The sequence below is a fragment of the Penicillium riverlandense genome (assembly GCF_028828495.1).
Source record: "Penicillium riverlandense strain IBT 135883 chromosome Unknown utg000008l_segment0_segment0, whole genome shotgun sequence".
Classification (NCBI taxonomy): Eukaryota; Fungi; Ascomycota; class Eurotiomycetes; order Eurotiales; family Aspergillaceae; genus Penicillium; species Penicillium riverlandense.
Genome location: NW_026643199.1, coordinates 2,110,047 through 2,127,561, shown reverse-complemented (window position 1 = coordinate 2,127,561; position 17,515 = coordinate 2,110,047). Strand labels below are relative to the sequence as shown.

The 17,515-nt window shown below is 51.1% G+C and overlaps 5 protein-coding genes across 5 annotated transcripts; 4 read left to right on the top strand and 1 right to left on the bottom strand.

The window, feature by feature from the left end:
- Positions 1-2,863: 2,863 nt before the first annotated feature.
- Positions 2,864-3,625, top strand: N7474_009863 (uncharacterized protein; the record flags this gene model as incomplete). The annotated part of the gene is made up of 1 exon (XM_057201273.1): positions 2,864-3,625. One exon carries the CDS (start codon positions 2,864-2,866, stop codon positions 3,623-3,625), a length of 762 nt encoding a protein of 253 aa, XP_057049260.1.
- A 679-nt stretch (positions 3,626-4,304) lies between these two features.
- N7474_009862 (putative histone acetyltransferase (MysT1)) lies at positions 4,305-5,363 on the bottom strand (the record flags this gene model as incomplete). Its single annotated transcript, XM_057201272.1, has 1 exon — positions 4,305-5,363. One exon carries the CDS (start codon positions 5,361-5,363, stop codon positions 4,305-4,307), a length of 1,059 nt encoding a protein of 352 aa, XP_057049259.1.
- A 416-nt stretch (positions 5,364-5,779) lies between these two features.
- Positions 5,780-8,576, top strand: N7474_009861 (RNA recognition motif domain-containing protein; the record flags this gene model as incomplete). Its single annotated transcript, XM_057201271.1, has 2 exons — positions 5,780-6,028; positions 6,105-8,576. The coding sequence occupies 2 exons, from the start codon at positions 5,780-5,782 to the stop codon at positions 8,574-8,576; spliced, it is 2,721 nt and encodes a 906-aa protein (XP_057049258.1).
- A 488-nt stretch (positions 8,577-9,064) lies between these two features.
- Positions 9,065-10,812, top strand: N7474_009860 (asparagine--tRNA ligase SLM5; the record flags this gene model as incomplete). The annotated part of the gene is made up of 3 exons (XM_057201270.1): positions 9,065-9,333; positions 9,405-9,525; positions 9,589-10,812. The coding sequence occupies 3 exons, from the start codon at positions 9,065-9,067 to the stop codon at positions 10,810-10,812; spliced, it is 1,614 nt and encodes a 537-aa protein (XP_057049257.1).
- Positions 10,813-15,900: 5,088 nt separating this feature from the next.
- N7474_009859 (camp independent regulatory protein) lies at positions 15,901-17,244 on the top strand (the record flags this gene model as incomplete). Its single annotated transcript, XM_057201269.1, has 1 exon — positions 15,901-17,244. The coding sequence occupies one exon, from the start codon at positions 15,901-15,903 to the stop codon at positions 17,242-17,244; it is 1,344 nt and encodes a 447-aa protein (XP_057049256.1).
- Between the last annotated feature and the right edge of the window lie 271 nt (positions 17,245-17,515).

Sequence of the window (17,515 nt, the reverse complement as noted above, 5' to 3'; positions counted from 1 at the left end):
GACAGCCATTGCCAGAGCTTTCCAAATAACTGCAAACAATCCAAACACAACAATAGGCGGTAAGGGCACCAAAGCTCAGGCTCCTCCTTCTTCTCTTCCAATATTATCTTCTGGCTGATTATCTTCAGGCTGATCAAAAATTCCATTACCAAGTCTTACATATCATTGTTGCGGGTCTTACGGGCCTTCATACTTCTGTCTTCCTAGGTTCCCCCAGTGGGTTTCCTTACCAGATTATCCTTCGTGATCTAGGATGTACCGCCCAGCCACGCGAGTTGTTTGCGTGAGCGTCTACGAGGAATGGAAGAGCTAATACCCATCGTCACGGGCCGCATACGAAGTAATTTGGCACAAGTCATAAGAATCCGGCGATTCTGCTCACCAATACAACCCTTTTTTTCGAGATATACCAACGCTCGAGGATCCGGACTTCCCAGTCTACTTTTCAACACTACGCTACACTATACTACAGCGCCAGAAACCAAACGCTGACCCATACCCAGCTATGCAATCAGACAAAGCAGCGGCATCTCCTTACGAGTCTGAAAAAGTGCATGAAATGGAAATAATCCGCATTGCCTCATATCATCGGCGTGACTTCGATCTAGCGGTTGTCAGAACAAATCCCCGCGACCATGTTCAGGTACGCAGCTTGCTGCTTCGAACTATCCGTGCTACTTCCTCAACTGTTGGAACTCTTCAATGTTTACCGCTTGAAATTGTCTATGAGATATGCTCCCTTCTTGATATTCGGTCTTTGCTCAATTTCCGTCATGTCAATCGCCGTGCCCAGCAAATCGTCAGAGTAACCCGTGGCTACAAAGCGGTAATTACCCATGCTCTTGAAGCCCTCTGCGTCACCTTAAAAACCAACATTGCGTCTTGTTTCACGCTATCTGACTTGTTCAAAGCGCTCTGTACGAGGGACTGTCATTTCTGCGGCTCCTTTGGTGGCTTTATTTTTCTTCCATCATTTATGAGGTGTTGCTTCTCTTGCATTCGGGAAGATTCCCTTCCCTCCATCTTACCATTTTCTGTTCTGAAAAAACGTGTCCAGTCGAGCCCGGGTTGCCTATACAGCTTAGTGCCTATTGTGAGGTCATTGCCTGGGATATACTCAATGGACGAGATTGTGCGAAAGAAAAGGATCCAAATCATACCGACAGGATTTGTTAGCAGGTTATCTCTGTGTGGTGAAGACGAGGGGACGCGAGTGACGCAGGCAAAGGAAACAGCGCTACTTCGGTATATGATGACTACCTCTTTACCCTATCTCGATATTGAAACCGGTGACATTCAAAGTGGGATATGCTGCAGTGGCTGCCAGGTTGCCTTGGAGAAGGCTTTGAGGTCATCAAGGGTTCAGTCTAATGCATGTGCTCTGCGAGACAAAGTGTACTCCTACGACGAATTCATGGAACACTTTCGGGAATGTCGAGAGGCTCAAAACCTATGGAAACTGAGCAATCAAGGGGTTGATGTCACTAACCTCTCGGAATTCGTTAGACGTGGAGGTTGCTTCAAAAAAAGGGATGTTATCATGTCTTTCAACAGCAAATAGCACGCGGAATTTCTATGAGCATTTCTTCCAACGGAGCAGTAAATAGGCTACTAGCACTTTTTAGGGCAGTAAATCGAGTGGTGCTAACTCCGACTGTGGCCTTCTTCAGGCGCTTAGTAACGCAAAGCTCACGAGCAAGTAACAACTTAACTTAGGAGTTAGCAGTCAGCCATATCCGTAATTGACTAATGGTCCAAATTGAAGCCCCTTGAGCTCATACACCTCGAATCATTTTCTCGAAAAAAAAAATAGTTCATTTATACCAGGAGCGCGTTGCGTAAGTACATTTGCCCCCAAGAGGAGATATCGCCTATTTATATTTTAAACCAGGTTGTTCATTCCTGCAACTCCTCGTCCGAAAAATACTTCTTAGGGGCGTCAGGATTGACAAGATGACCTCTACAATAGTTCACAGAATCTTTGCCTAGCTCCTTCCTGATAGGCTTGCATTTCACATTTGTTCCTTGGCGGTCGGTGCACTGGACGAACTCCATCTCTTTCTTGCACCCACAGGTATACTGTATGTAATAAGAAGTACACATTGGGACACCTGGAGGACGTTAGACAGAAGCATTACATTAACCACAAATTGCGTTGACCGCGATCTGTAAGTCTCCAACAATCAGAACGAACTCACCAGGCGATGGAATGAATCAGATGTGCTTTTTTTTTTTTTTTTTTTTTTTTTTTCCTGGCGTTCGTGTGAGGGGAATGGAGAGCCCGGGGAGAAAGGGTCAACCTGACAGGCCGCAATGGAAAATAAGCAGAGCGAGTTTAGTTGTGTTCTACTTGTAAACTTGCAGGCCTCTCTATTTATGTATATACGCCTGAGCATGGTGTCCGTCAATTTGCTATTCTGCCGCCGTGAGTTGAGCGATAGGTCATAATTGAGCGCTTAAACTGCCCATCACCGTGCGCTAAGATCATTATTGCTGGTAATATGCAGAGCGATTCACATCACATGTATCTCATCACATGTATCACACTTTGCTATGATTCAAAATGGGCACTTATCATCGAAGTTAGAGGATACACAAGGAACTTGAAAAAGATTGTCTGCGCTTTTCCTCTGACCTATTTCCGTCTGCCAGGCTAGGCCTTTCCATGCTCGCGGAATTCCGTACGCCACTGCATTTATATGATTCGGGGACTGTCGCGACTAGGTCCATTCATTTGTTCGTGACTCTTGAAAATAGATACTTCCCCTTGGCATCTTCCTATACTGCCGCTTTCTTTTTCAGAAACTGTTTTCTTGCCGTTGTCCAGATGAGCCACACATCCTCACCTCCCGTGGTACTTTCGATGGAGGTGTCGAGCAGGGATGACAGCGAGTACAGAATTTTGGTAAAAGATCGAGTCAGATATTTAATAATCAGCGCCGGTACATTCGAACGATCAACGCTTTCCTTCCCCCTCAGCTCGTTACCCAAATTTCCCGAAGATTACACTTGGAATGTGGCGTACGTCAATCGAGATCCGTCCAGCGATGAGGTCGTGATGGATCTACAGCACAGAACCTTCATTGGCATAACAGACCTTTGGCATCCTGTGTTGGTTGACTGTCTCGAGTTAAAAAGGAGAAAGCAGTTCACTGCTACCACGTACGAAGCAACTTACTCCGGCAACGGGTCATTACCTACTACGAGGTCGCCGGTTGTGGTTGCTAAAGTCGCACGGTTCGAGTGGGAGCTGCCTCGTTTATCGTTGGAGACCCTCATGTATAGAAGCTTGGAAAACACAGGCCTTGCCCCCCGATTCATTGGCCATGTCCACGAGCATGGCCGTGTAATTGGCTTTATGCTAGAAAAGCTCGAAGGGCGTGAAGCAAACATCAAGGATCTTTCGTCTTGTCGATCTGCCCTCCAGCGCCTACATGACATTGGCATCCTCCATGGCGACGTCAACAGATACAATTTCATTATTCAAAATGATACGGCGCGCCTGATTGATTTCGAGAAAAGCAAATTTTGTAATAGCGCTACTGCATCCATGCAAGCTGAGATGGATAGTCTACGTGATCAATTGGTGGAGGACACAGGCCGCGGTGCAGGTTTCACACGGTGAAATCTACTTGATTGTGAAAACAGTAAGCTCTACTTGGCCAGATTTCAGCACCATGCTAATCAGTCAGCAAACCTTCCCTCTGTTACGCCGACTGCCGTTGCTGATAAGCCAAAACGTGGTCGCAATCATGCTGTTTGATTCATATTCACCACCTAGCGCAACGTTCATGCCAGTTCCGGATTCATCAAATGTCAAAAATCTGGAGTAATAGAGAAATACGGTGTCTGTTAGCCACAATAGCCGTTTTGCTCATATCACCTAGTTTACATAGACGGATCTAGTTGTGATAAGCGGGCTGCATTCAGGCGGACGGGCTGGTCTCATCGCGCGTGGCACCTATCCAGATTTTCTATTTCTAGCGGGGTCAACGATACCAGATTCTTCCTGCGTATTGCCAGAATGGCATTCTGATGACGCGAGTTTTCCGAGGATCGACTAATGATAGTATGTTCGAAGACATTGCTGGGCAACTTCTGCGTTATTGTTGCACATGGCCAGAGCCAAAATCTGTCCTCATTATGAATCACGCGTCTTCTCATTATACTGATCAAATAAGTACTATTCTGTCCACTTGTCTTCTTCGTTCAGTTCAAGTAGTCTCGGAAAGGTTCATTGTCATGATCATCATAAAGTAGCTATGCCAGGTATCATCTCTATCGTACACAGGTTGGTTGGTCACTCAGTCTTCGGGCTCGGAAGGAGTGCGCGGGCTCTCTTCTTCCAATCCAGTCTTCGGCGCCCATTCGCCTAGAAACCCATCCGCTCTGACAGGATCATCCAACGCAAGATTGTGGGTCTGTGCCCACTCCCACACGTCCGACTTGCGGATATTCACGGCGGTGTCGTCCGCGACCAGACGGCCCATCTTGCGTTTCTTTGGCGATGAGCCCGTCTTGACAACGCCCATGGTCTTGAGGGCAGTGATGACATCTTCATTCAACATCCCAGTGGCCTTTCCAATCTCCTCAACAGTTGTGGTCTCGCGAAGGGGTCTCTTGCGGGCAGATTTGGGGCTGGTCGGTTTCTTCTGGTCCAATTCGCCGTTTTTGCTTTCACCGTCCTTCTTCTCCCGTAGCAAATACCGCGCAACGCGCTCCGCCCAGAACCGATCATAGCTCTTCTGGCCGAGGTCACTGAGCGGCTTTTCCGGTCCACCAATGTGTCCACCGCCGTCCTTATCCCATCCGCTGAGCTTGTAGCTAACGCCCATCAGCAGCTTCCCGAGCTGTTTGCGCTGGTACGGCGGGAAGATGAGAATGCAGGCGAGATTGTTAGCATCCCAGGACAGTTTCTCTTTCGAAAAGAAGCCGAGCACGTGGTAGGTATCCGAGTTGTCGGGGTCGGTAAAGGTGAGAATGTAGAAGAGAAAGGTAGCCACGTCGAAGAACACGGTCTTGTTGTCGAGGAAGAGCTTGGCGAAGAGAGACAGGTTCTGTCCGAAGAGCTTGTGGTCCTGTCCGTCGACCTTCCACACCGCGTAGCCGCCGTGGTCGTAGACCTTCTCGCCCGGCGGTGTTGTGCGGTGCTCGCAGACGCGCGTGTGCTGCGCGAATGCGCCGGCGTCGCAGGAGTAGCGGAAGCACCACCGGCATACGTACAGCCGGTCGGTGTCCTTTGTCACCAGATCAGCCGGGTAGATGGCCTGGTTCCACGGCTTGAGAACCAGGTCGCCCAACACGACGTGGTTGACGTTGCGTGCCGGCGTCTGGACGCGGGACGGTGGCTTGGTGGACGCCATGGGATGGATCAAGAGAGGTGTGGAATTAGGGGCGTCGACATGGACGGAAAAGGGTTTGGTTAATCATGTGGGAGACATGGAGGGTAGTGATTTACTGTCGTCAATTGATCTCTTGCAGTCTTCTCGATCGATCAAACCGAAGCAATAGAATCCTGGCGTCATGTGACGGGGGGCTTATCTTATCCCGGATAAGCTGTTGCCTATTTGACGATTCGCAAGCACGGGGGTGGATGCCAGCAGGACCTTGAGCTTTATTACTTGTTTACCGAAGGAGGGTCACCATCTGAGCAGGCAGCAGTGTCTCCTTGCTACAAGCCTGTGTGCACACCCATCCGTGGTCTCTTATATGCCTCCACACGCCTTCCTTCCGATCGTGTAACCATTCACATCCACCCGGACCACCCACGTTCACGATCATGTTGAAGCCTTTCCAGATCAGGGACCTGGGGTGCCAACCCGACCAGAGTCCATCCGTGGAACCCTCCTCTCCAGCCCTTTCCGTCGTGGATCAGACGGATGATGTTCACCATCACCAATCCGATGACGAACCTCGTTCTTCCCCCAGAGTCGTGCAGATCTCGGCGGGCGACTACAATGCTCTCTCGCGCAATAACCCGCGGGCCAGGTTGACTTACGTTGACCTTGATGATGGTGATACCATCACGGTGAGTGGATGTCTCTTTCTTTCTTTCAAGCGGGGTCATCATCATCATCATCAGCATCTAACGACGATCTATCTAGGTGGGCTCTGCCCTCGAGCTGTCCCAGCGTCTAGACGAGCCTATTGCTTCTTCCATCCAAAATGAGTCCCTACAAGCTTTATCCTCCCAGCATGATCCGACTCCCATGCACATCTTTGATATTCGCCGATCGAACTCAGTCACTGAACTGTGGAAGAAGTTTGAGTCCAATACAGATTCGCAGGGTTGCAAAGACAAGCCTCTGCCTGAATGCACGGCCGATGATAAAGACCCAGGCAAGGTTTCTACCGCCGAAGATGCCCAGCCGCCCCTTCTAGCTGCGTTTGAAGCGGAGCTTGCGACTATTCTCCATTCTGCCGAGTCCGCTGAAACTCAGCCTCCTCGCTCAGCGTCTCCTCCCGTGGTGGAACCCTCGGCGGCTCAGGATTCCGAGCAAAACACTTCACGCCCTATTGAAGTTCTTGCGGCACGTATTCTGCACCATCTGGTCCATGGAGCCGGCATGGTCCAATCTGAATTAAGGACCAGGCTGCCCGAGATGCAACGCCAGTTTCACAGTGCCCAGAGCACTCTGCCTGAGAACGTGAGAACGTCTCTGCAGCAACTCCTCACATCTCTGGAGAATCAAATGAGAAACCTAGGTGCTCATCTCAACCACCTACCTGACGATGGACGGCACCTCGCTGGAGAAGCCCTCAACGTAGGGCGCCCCATCGCTGAGAACGCGGTGGATACTTTGCGGCAGGTCGCATCGGAATTAAATGAAGTTAGTCGGTCCTTGTTTGCAGCATTTGAGCATGAGGTCCGGCGAGCTGGCATGAACCGGCCGGATTCATCGGCAGATGGGCTGTACACTGCACCGGCGCCGCAGCCAACAAACAATCAACCCTCGTCGAGCGGCCAGAATGGCGAGCAGCCACCAACAGGCTCCACCGGGAACGAACAACAAGCGTCAGAGTCTACTACCAAAGAGGAATCGAACCCAACGAGTGCGCCTTCCGGCCCTACCTCCCAACCCTTACCTTACCGACCACCTGGTGCCTGTGCTCCTCCGATCTGGCCGCCTCCTAGACATCGGCCTTTCTTTTACCCTCCACCTCCTCCTCTACCACCACAGCTCCCGCAGTGGCCATTCCAGTGGCCGCCAGGTCCTCCCCATCACTGGTTTAGACCTGGCAGACAGGATCCGCCGAATCCCAACCCAGCACCTCCATTCAACCCTAACTTGAGGAACGCACACACTCAAACGGGCCCTCATACAAGCAAGTCGCTGTTTATTGGAAATGTCGGCTTCAACGTCACTGAACGAATGATTCAGGATGTTTTTGCTTCCAAGGGTTTTATTGTCGATGTGGATCTTCCAGTAGATGCTACATCTGGCAAGCATTGCGGGTTTGGCTATTTGCATTTCCCTTCGATCCATCCGGCTATGGCTGCTATGCAGGCACTCCAGGGAACCCATATCGATGGACATGCCATCAACCTTGAATTCAGTGATCGTTCGCCCATTGAAAATTTCAGTGCTCCGCCCAGTCCAGCAGGTATTCCCACTCAGTCACCGAATGTCTCTCGTCGCGAGAGCGTGAACAATAACAGGAACACTGAATTGGCTGAGCGCCGACCTTCCCGATCGAGCGCATCCTCAGAGGTGCCGTCTGCTCGACGAGCGCGCACCGGCCTACCTGTGCGTCGGAAGTCCGTTACCTTCCAAGAGCCTAGCCCGTCTACAACGAAGAGCGACCAGACAGCTGCCCTACTTGATTCGCCAACCGACGATCCAGCCTTCGCCGCGCGCTTCCCATCTCTTCTTCCACAGGGGAACCCGCAAGGTCAAGATTCGACGGGACCAGACAATCTCTCAAGTCTGAATCCGGAAAGGGAGATGGCTCGGTTCCCACCTGTGTCCCAGTTGGAAGCTCATCTTCTAGCGAACCAACGTCAGGATAAGGATGCTGAAAAAGATAAATCTCAGTCTAGTGACAAGGGAAAGGGGGTGGTGCAGCCTACCATCCACAAAGGTCCGTCCCATGAAGCTCCGGAAGCCCTTCGAGGATCTCAAAGTCATCATGACACGAGTATTGGCAATGGCCATGGGCTTCGCCGTGCCAACACCACGATCTCTGCCCACTCAAACCTCACTCCAGGTGGTCCTCCCATTGCTCCATTGAGGCGCCGCGCGACTGAACGCCAGTCTCTGCGTCCGAACGCCCGTCCTGCTTCCGAGATGGACACATGGGCTCGTCTCGACAGACGCGAGCGTATTAGACCAACCCCTACCGAGAGGATTCCCGGCAGTTTTCCCGAAGAAGAAACAGCGGAAGTCAGTGGACAAACTCACGATCCTATCGAGAGTTGCATCACTACACTTCTCGATCTGGGCTATGGCACCGAGCAGAATGGCGGGCGGTCCAGGATGGCCGTGTACGCCGCCGCAGCGGATGGGGATCTTCTAGAGGCGATTGAGATCATTGAAGATGAGCGAAAGGCGTACGTGCGCCGTGGTTCGCAGTAAGAACGTGTGGTGTTTTGCCGCTTTCGCTTTCGACTTCGCTTTCGCTCTTGCTACGCTTCTGGCACCGTTGTTATCACAATCGCTCCTTTGTGTCTGGAGACTTTTACTTTACGCTTTATGACAATCACTTTATTCCCCCTAGTACGAGACTGCTCCACTCGAAATACGCAATTCAATTTGGCTTTATTTAAACACTCCCTCTTCTATTCTTGAAATATATATCTGTAGAACGGGGCTGTCAAGCTCCTTCAGGAGAAGCTACCATACCTCTGCATCAATACAAAAGTAAACCCCATTGAAACAAATAAATAACAAAACACCTAAGCATTCATGATTATTTTATTTCAATAATGCCTGCATTTACCTAGCACGGTGCTGTAAATAGTCCATATCCATGATGTTGTTCACCGCCCGCCCGTCCAGCCCGCAACCTCCGACCGAAATAAGAAACAATTCCACACCGTAGCTCCAACGACCTCTCCCAAGCAATGCGGACATGGCGCACCTTCGCCACGTCCGTCGCCAGACTGGGCCATAACTCCGCATCTCCCGGTACCCGTCCCAGCGTTGTCCGATGCGCGCAGATCCTCCAAGCCAGCAAAGCCGACGGTCCCAACCGGTTTGAAGACAAAGAGGTCAAAGTCAATGGCTTAATTCGGTCTGTTCGGAAACAGAAGCGCTTTGCTTTTGCAGAGATCTCAGATGGCTCGACGGTGGAGCCCTTGCAGGCGATTCTGAAGCCTGCGCAGGCAGCTGAGTATGCTTTTTCCCAGCGCGAACCGGACTCCTCAAAGCAAAGAGCTAACCCAATCGCCTTCTTCTATATAGTCTGACCACGGGAGCTGCTGTCGAGGTGTCTGGGGTGTGGAAGGCTTGTCCGCCAGGCAAGGAGCAGAGCCATGAGCTTCACACAACGGCTGTGAATGTTGTAGGCGCGGCTGATCCAGAGGTTTGCGACTCCGTCACCACCCCGAATAGCACAGGGACTGACTGACTGGTTGTCAATTGCCAGACATTTCCAATTCAGAAGAAATACCATAGTCCCGATTTCCTGCGCCAGATACCCCATCTTCGAATCCGCACGCCGTTCAATTCCCTCATGTCGCGGTTCCGCTCCGAGTGCTTATTCCAACTGGGGAACGTTTTCCATTCCCACCCACATGGCGCATTCACACAGGTGCAGCCGCCAATAATCACATCTTCCGACTGCGAAGGAGCCGGGGAGACATTCACATTGGTGCCGCGGGGTGCGGCAGCCCCCGAGACAGACCACTTCTTCCGAGCACCTAAATACTTGACCGTGTCGTCGCAACTACATCTTGAAGCCTTTGCGGCCGAGTTGGGCAATGTATGGACCCTGACGCCCGTTTTCCGGGCCGAGAAGAGCGATACACCGCGCCATCTCAGCGAGTTCTACATGCTTGAGGCCGAAGTTAATTTCATGGATGATATGGAGTCTCTGACGGGGTTGGTGGAATATATGCTCCGCGACTTGACACGTCGATTGTACAATACTACCGTCGGCCAGGAGATTTTGTCAGCGAAGCGAACGGGCGAATCTGGGAATGAGGGCACGACCGAGGAATCATCTCTCCGGCAGCGATGGACCGAGTTGATGGACGGGCCTACATGGGACCGCATCACCTACACGGAAGCAATTGCGATGCTTCAGCGAGCGGTTACAGAGGATGGTGCTCAATTCGAGCACCCGCCAGCTTGGGCGGATGGTCTACAACTCGAACATGAGAAGTACATTGTCGAGCATCTATTCAAGGGCCGCCCAGTTTTCGTTACAGACTACCCCAAAGCAATCAAGCCGTTCTACATGGCTCCGACCACGGTCGCCAGCGAGGCCGGCAACTCCTTAGAGACGGTCGCCTGTTTCGACCTACTTCTACCAGAAGTCAGCGAAGTGGCAGGTGGATCTCTGCGCGAGCACCGTTTACCAAATCTCATCCAAAACATGCGCGACCACGGCCTGATCAAGCCTCGCGCGCTCCCCGAGTCGGGTGACAGTAACAGTGACAGTCTCTCTCTGGAACCATTGTACCCTCACCTCACACCGACGGAGGATCTCAGCCACCTCCAGTGGTACGCGGATCTCCGGCGCTGGGGATCTGCTCCGCACGGCGGCTTTGGGCTGGGCTTCGACCGGTTCTTGGGCTACTTGGCTGGCGTCTCCAGCGTGCGGGATGTGGTCTCGTTTCCGAGATATTTCGGGCGGGCGGACTGCTGATTCTGGTTCAGTTGTACGATAGCGATGTGTAGTATCAGATATGATTGTTCTATGGCGTATCCCCAAGGCTGTCTATAGAAATTATGGTTCAGTGCTACAGCCTTGTGCACTAGGTGCCTAAAATAGAAACACCTCTGAAACCGAGTCATGGAGAGAGAGGAGAAAGACATCGCCGCCAACCGTATCTTTCGTCTTTCACTTGATACCTACCTCTTTCCAGTTCATTACACGCCCCAGACCAGCAACCTGATAGATTCCCTGTCCAGAGTAACATCGTCTTGCATAGCATGACGAAACGAAAGCGATAGTGATAGTCATGTAGAAAGCACAGACAGAGGGCGAATTAAGCCGTGTTAACCAACACCCAAGCATCGGCCCCACGCTGATCCCAACTAAAGGGTGTGTAATAATAGAATCTCGGAGTCTCCGAGGTTAAAAGGCAAATGCTTGCGCTAAGTTAGTTATGGCCGGTTAGGTCGTCGTTCAGCGTCCACGACAAGGAATAGGATCAGGAGCTTTTGGATTGGAGGCAGGAAAGGAGCCCTTGGCTTAACCTTGGTGTTTTGGAATTGTTCTTGTGGATGTTTACTGTTTTAGCAAAGAGATTCAGGGTCCAGGATGGTCCAGGATTGTTTAGGTGCCCAGTATGTGCCCAGTGGGAGCCCAGCAGAAGCCCATTAAGGGGCCTTTTTTTGGGTAAGCTATGCCTCAGTTTACCCCAGAAACGATGCACAGGCCAGGGGAAATAAATAGCAACATGAACTGCAGGATGGCCTCAGGGCCAACGGCTAGTTAATTTGTAGTAAGAGCTTCGCAGGATAGAGGCTATGTACGTGGGTCTAGACGGTCGAGGAGGAGTTTTGGGAAGAAAGGGGGCCGAAGGATTCGAGTTCTGGCGGCGGTCTTGTGTTAGATGATCGTAGTGTAACTGAAGGACGCCTTGCGAGGCTAGATTGGGTGAAATTCAGTAGCTAGCGGGGTTGAGAAAGGAAAATATGTAATGAGTTTTTGGCTGCTAGTCTACCATTGAAATGATGGCTCGTTAGGGGCTGCTTCTATTGAAGTTATATTTACTTTAAAATGGGTACAACTGGACGTGCGTGTTACCCCATACGTACAAAGACATTAATGCGCTCCTCGATTGATTAATTGATTGATTTCCTCTATTATAGTCCGATGTCCTGTCCAACTGTCCTATTGTTGCGGCGGATACTATGCTATCAATGCGCTGTCAGCATTCTTACCGCAATAGGCAACACAGAAGGCCAAGCATTTGACCCAACTGGAGACCCTCTCCCCGGCGGGCAAATCAGACCGACCGGCAACTCTGGCCGAAGAAATACATTAATGCTCCTGAGAAAAAAAAAACCCTATGACCCACTCGCACCGGAGTCAACTCTCACTGAATGGGCGAATAGCGGGGCTCGCTTAACCCTACCGGGTGCTTTCACGCGACTCAAGATGAGTGGGTTTGCGCATCCACCGTGGCTTGATGTAAAGTGAGCACTAATGGGCCAAGGTATTTCAAAGTCGCGCCAAGGGGGCCCAACCTTACCGGGGTTAAGCATAAGCCATTAGTCGGGCAGTGTCCGTCCCGTTCTGTACGAGTCAGCCACGTATTATGGAGCTGACAGTATTTTATTTTTATTTTTTTACCTATCGTGTTCGTATTGGCGGAAGAGTGCAGGCCACATGGTCAACTATGTATGGTGAGACAACGGAACCCACTGGGCTGGTTTTAACTGAATCGCCTCTCCGTATTCTCCCTTGGTCCCAACTGGATCTGTCTCAGTGGCCGCTGACTGGTGCGATCGTATAATTAGGATTAGGCAGCCTTCCTGGGTGAGACGGCGTGGCTTGGCTTTCCTCGGATTACTTAGCAGCCTAGGTTTTGAGTACGCACTAAAGAATGGACTATAGGTGCATAGCCATCCCAAGTGTAGGGTGAGAAAAAGAAAAAAAAAAAAAAGGGAAAAGAAAGGAGCACATTCCCGATTCATCATAGTAAGCGGCTAACAATGATTTGGCTGACAATCATTTAGCAGCTTAATTATGCTAGTGGAGATAAGCTCGAGCAACGTTTCACAATCTTATTTATTTCCAAGGTTGCAATGAATGTATGACAATACATAACGCGTCGCAACCATATCTCAAGTAGAGTTGATCGGAGTAGAGCAATGCCAGTTTAGGGCCCGCCATAATGCAAGGGCACGTCATCGCCCCTCACCCCAGGCCGAAGATCGCCAGCAGCGGGCGAGCGATTGGCACGCCTAATAAAAATACGAGCAGGCCGATGAAAGTTAGTTCTGGGACACTATGTGACGCTGGGAGGCTGGCTATGCTAGGCTGCCGAATACGCGGTGGAGATCACGACAGTTAGTGCACTTGTTTCATACAAAACGTCTATACGAGGTAAATGAATGAATAATGGATTTAAAAGCGTGGAGACGGAATCAACTCAAAATTTAATGCAAATCTTGGCTAAAACCCACCCACGGTCGGCAATGGAAAAAATTAAAAGTGTGGCGGCTTGGCCCGCAAGGGTAGAGGGCGATATGGTTAGCGAGCGGGTGGAGTCTGATTTTCAGGGAGACCCACCAACTGAGTGGAAAATATCTGATCTGATGCCCTGGTTATGTGAAACGGATCAGCCCAACAAGGCCTGCGAGGGCAGACTAATAATCAAATAAAAATAGAGCTACGGGAAGAGACACTGCCTGAATGTAGTAATGGGCAACTTCGAAGTACACACAAACGCAGCGCCGACTTTAGTGCGGCCCAAAAACAAGAAACAACAGACACCTGAGTCATGGTGCTTATTATTATTTTCTTGTGGTGCTAAACTAGGAGCTAAGCCCTGGCCCTTGTCCGTGTTGGCCAATAATCGATGTCCCCTGGCCTATCATGATGTCCGGAGTACATTTTCCAGTTCACTAGTGCCTGCTCTTATGTATTACGTCGCACTCCATTTACCGGGTAGTCGGAAGTCGGAGAGCGAATGGTTGCACGGTGTGAAACTCATGCTGCAAGCCTCACCGGAGACTAGCTGAAGCCAAAGCCTACCATGATCCTGATGAGAAAGTTATAACTAACACAAAACCCATGCTAGTATCCCCACCCCCCTTGTGCATATGCACTGGACAGTCTTGTTGGCGATACGCCTGCTCGGTGCGGCTCTAGAATTAACCTGTGCACAACAAGAGTGGGAATCACCCTCACGTTTAGCGCCAACGCGCAATACCCTCCCAGACACCTCATCATTCCAAAGCAACAGATTGGCTGCTCTCATTCATTGCATTGCCTCGATCACCGAGGCTGGCCTGTGGGGAAAGGATCTAAGGCTCCTTAGCGAGGCGCATAGTTAAATGTTGTATTACTACGGCGAAGTGAACTGTAATCTGTATAGGGTAGGCTGTGCTTGGCCCCATTTGTTGTGCTATTATTAATGATCTTCAGCGGGATAGAGGGCGAAAGGAATAGAGCCAAGTCTCTCCGGCGTAATCCTTTGTATAGCGGAAACCACATCCTTATTATTACGTGTTAAACGACGATGTCACATCGTGTTCGTCGCCACTGTAAATTAACATTCGAAGCCTGGATCTTCCGCCGTAGCCGAACGATCGCATTTCTTTTGTATACGTACAACCACAATGTTTGGGTCAGCTCAGTTCGAATCGCAAGGCCGCAAATCCCCCCTCCCCTCCCAAAAATTAAAATTAAAACTGAATACGAGTACGGGCACGCCCCATACGATCGCTGCTTTAGCTTAATTTTCATTAACTTTCCTATTTGGGGATAGTCGAATATTCTATCATCCTATTCGACGATCCAAGTCCAGGGTTGGGGTCTCATCCAGTTCAGCGATCATAATACATAACATCTCTGTGATCGACATTGAATGGTCTGAGGGCTCCCTCAATAACAATGGTCCTGGCTGGTAATACAATGTGTGACCGGCTAGGCCGGACGCCAAGCACTGAGTCAAGAAATGAATTTAAAATCTCTAAGCGAGCATAAAGTTTCAGCGCCGCCTCGTGTCGGATTAAGCTTAAGCTTCAGCGCAGTCGACGCACTAACCACTTTTTACACTGCGATCTGTGCGTCGTACCGTATGTATGTGTATTATTTATGGGCCAGGAATGGGCCGCCCTGCGAAAGGGGGGGCCCTGGCCTCCCCCCTCTTCCTGTTCGGATCAAGGCTCGGTGCTCAGAATCCCCTGAACTGCACTTGATGTCATATCCTATTTAATATTCTGGTCCGATTTCCGACACATTGCCTTTATTATTATTATGATCTTGCCACACGGCCTCGCTGTCCCATGGTTCGGCAGACAGCCTTTGCTCCGGATTTCGAATAATAACAGCTAGCTTTCAAGCTTAGTTGCCTGTCTCCACTCGGCTCAACTCTGTTCCCATTCCTTTTTCCACAACTCGGCGTTTAGCAACTCCGTCCGCCCCGATCTATTATTCTGTGGCTCCCTTATTTAACCTTCTTTTGGTTTTAATAATACCTGCGTCTGCCTGGCTTGGGTCCCGTGGAGAAAACAGAAAAACTAGTTTTTCTTTCTTACTTTTCTTCTCTCCTCTTCCTCCCTCTTCCCTCCCTCCTTCGCTAAGCAAACCGATCCTCAACCTTGTGGGGTCCAAAGCGTGAGTTCCTCTCTTTTACCCGTTCTAGTCTGTACGGCTTTGTGTGCCTTTCATCCCAAGCCCCACCCACCCTTCTTTCTTCTTCCTTCAAAGGAAAATTACGTCCACTCTAAATGCTCGGCCTGATCCACTCCTGGCGCTCTTACCTATATACTTTGGCTACTTGGCCCTTACCCCAAACTCCCTCTATCTATTCGTTTAATCTCTCTCTCTCTCCCATTTCTTCCTCCTTCATTCTCCCTTGCACATAATCCAACCCACCCGCCAATCAAATCTCCACGACAATACTTATTATCAATCAACCCAAAAGCGATTTTCTGACTTCTTGCAGCCTACAACAAAAGGCCAGTCGTCCTCACAACTTCAGCTTCTCAGCCCGTAAACCTGGCCATCAAATCTACTCCCCCACTGGGGTCGTCCGTTGATTTACGAGGGTGGATGGAGACGTACTACGGTCACGTCCGCACTCCAGCGGACGCTATTATCTTGTTTGAGGCATGCCGCATCGGTCTGCTGCCTCGTGTGCAACGACGACTGTCAGAGAAAGAGCGCCAGTCTATTCGCTCGGGCTCCGTGTTCGTCTGGGATGAGCGCGAAGCGGGCATGCGCCGGTGGACGGACGGAAAGTCCTGGAGCGCCAGTCGTGTGTCGGGCAGCTTCCTGACCTATCGGGAGATGGAGGGCAAGCGTGGTGGTGGCAGCGTTTCTCAGAACTCGGTGTCCAGAGGCGGCAAGACGCCCGAAAGTCGGGGCAGCGATGAGGACCGAGGAGATGGCACCGATGAAGGCCCCGATGGCTACCGGTATAAGCCCGATGGGTTGATGAAGCAGTCCTTCAGCATCACCACTTCTACCGGCCAGCACCTTCACCTCATCAGCTACTACTCTCGCTCTCATCCTTCCGCCTCCAACCTGCAACAACCCACCACAGATCCCGCACTGCGCCATGTTCGACCCCAGAAGGGTCTGTACCCGGAGTCCACGGTCAACGACCAACAAAATCTCCCGGTCGTCACTCGCGGTCCCATGCCCGGAGCTGCATACGCCATCACTCCGCATCCTATCGGCGGATTCACACGAGGCACACCGGCCCCGCCATACACGCCATCGTACGCTTGGCCACCCACTCCTCTCGGCACCCCGCCGACTGTCGCCGTGCCCTACGGCGCATCCTATCTCCCGCCGGTGTCAAATGGGTCTTATGCTCAATCACAACAAGTCCACGCTCATGCGTTGCCACCTCCACCTCCGCCGAACCTGCCTCCTGCATTTGACCGACCATCACATCCCGAAACATCACTTGCTCCCGCCGGTGCACCGCCCGGTATGGCTGCCTTCCCCGGCCGATCACCCCGCCCAATGCACGAGCAGCCGCCACACAGAAGCCCCCCGACCTACGCACATCATCCCCAATCTCACTTGGGTGCATCACCACGAACGTCGGGTGATGCTATTGCTCACATCAATGGTCCTGCGCGCAGCCCTCACCTGGTGAAGCAGGGTTCTCCCGCTTCATTACAGCCTCTGAACCCCATCGGCACGCCTCCCAAGCTCCCAGAATCATCAAGTTCCGGCACAGTCCCCAGCATCGGTGCTTTGATGAACGGTGCCTCGCTGGCTCCGTTGTCTTCGGCGACTGGCACTCCCAGTGGTCCTGGCTCCAGTCCAAATGCCAATGGCGGCAGCAGTGGCGAAGGACCTCGGGATATCCCCAACGAGAAGCTTGGATTCGGCGGCGAGGACATGAGAGCCCTCCGCCAGCTCGATCGGGTTTTCATCTAAAAAGTAAAAGGAAAGGAGAAAAAAAAATCTTTTACGCCTCGACCCAACCTCTGGTTATCATTTTTATTTTTTATTTTCCCGGCCGTTTCAACCGTGTTATTTCTTATGATTGAGATTGTGTTTTCTGTGATATCCTTCCTCGTTTGCTTTTGTTCTTTTCCCCCTTTGGATCTTCCCAGTTGTCATGAGCATTTGTTGCATGGGTCGGGGCAAATATGCGCCCTCTTTTTCCTTCTGTCTTTTGCGTTAAGGTTATGGCTCGGAAGGTTTC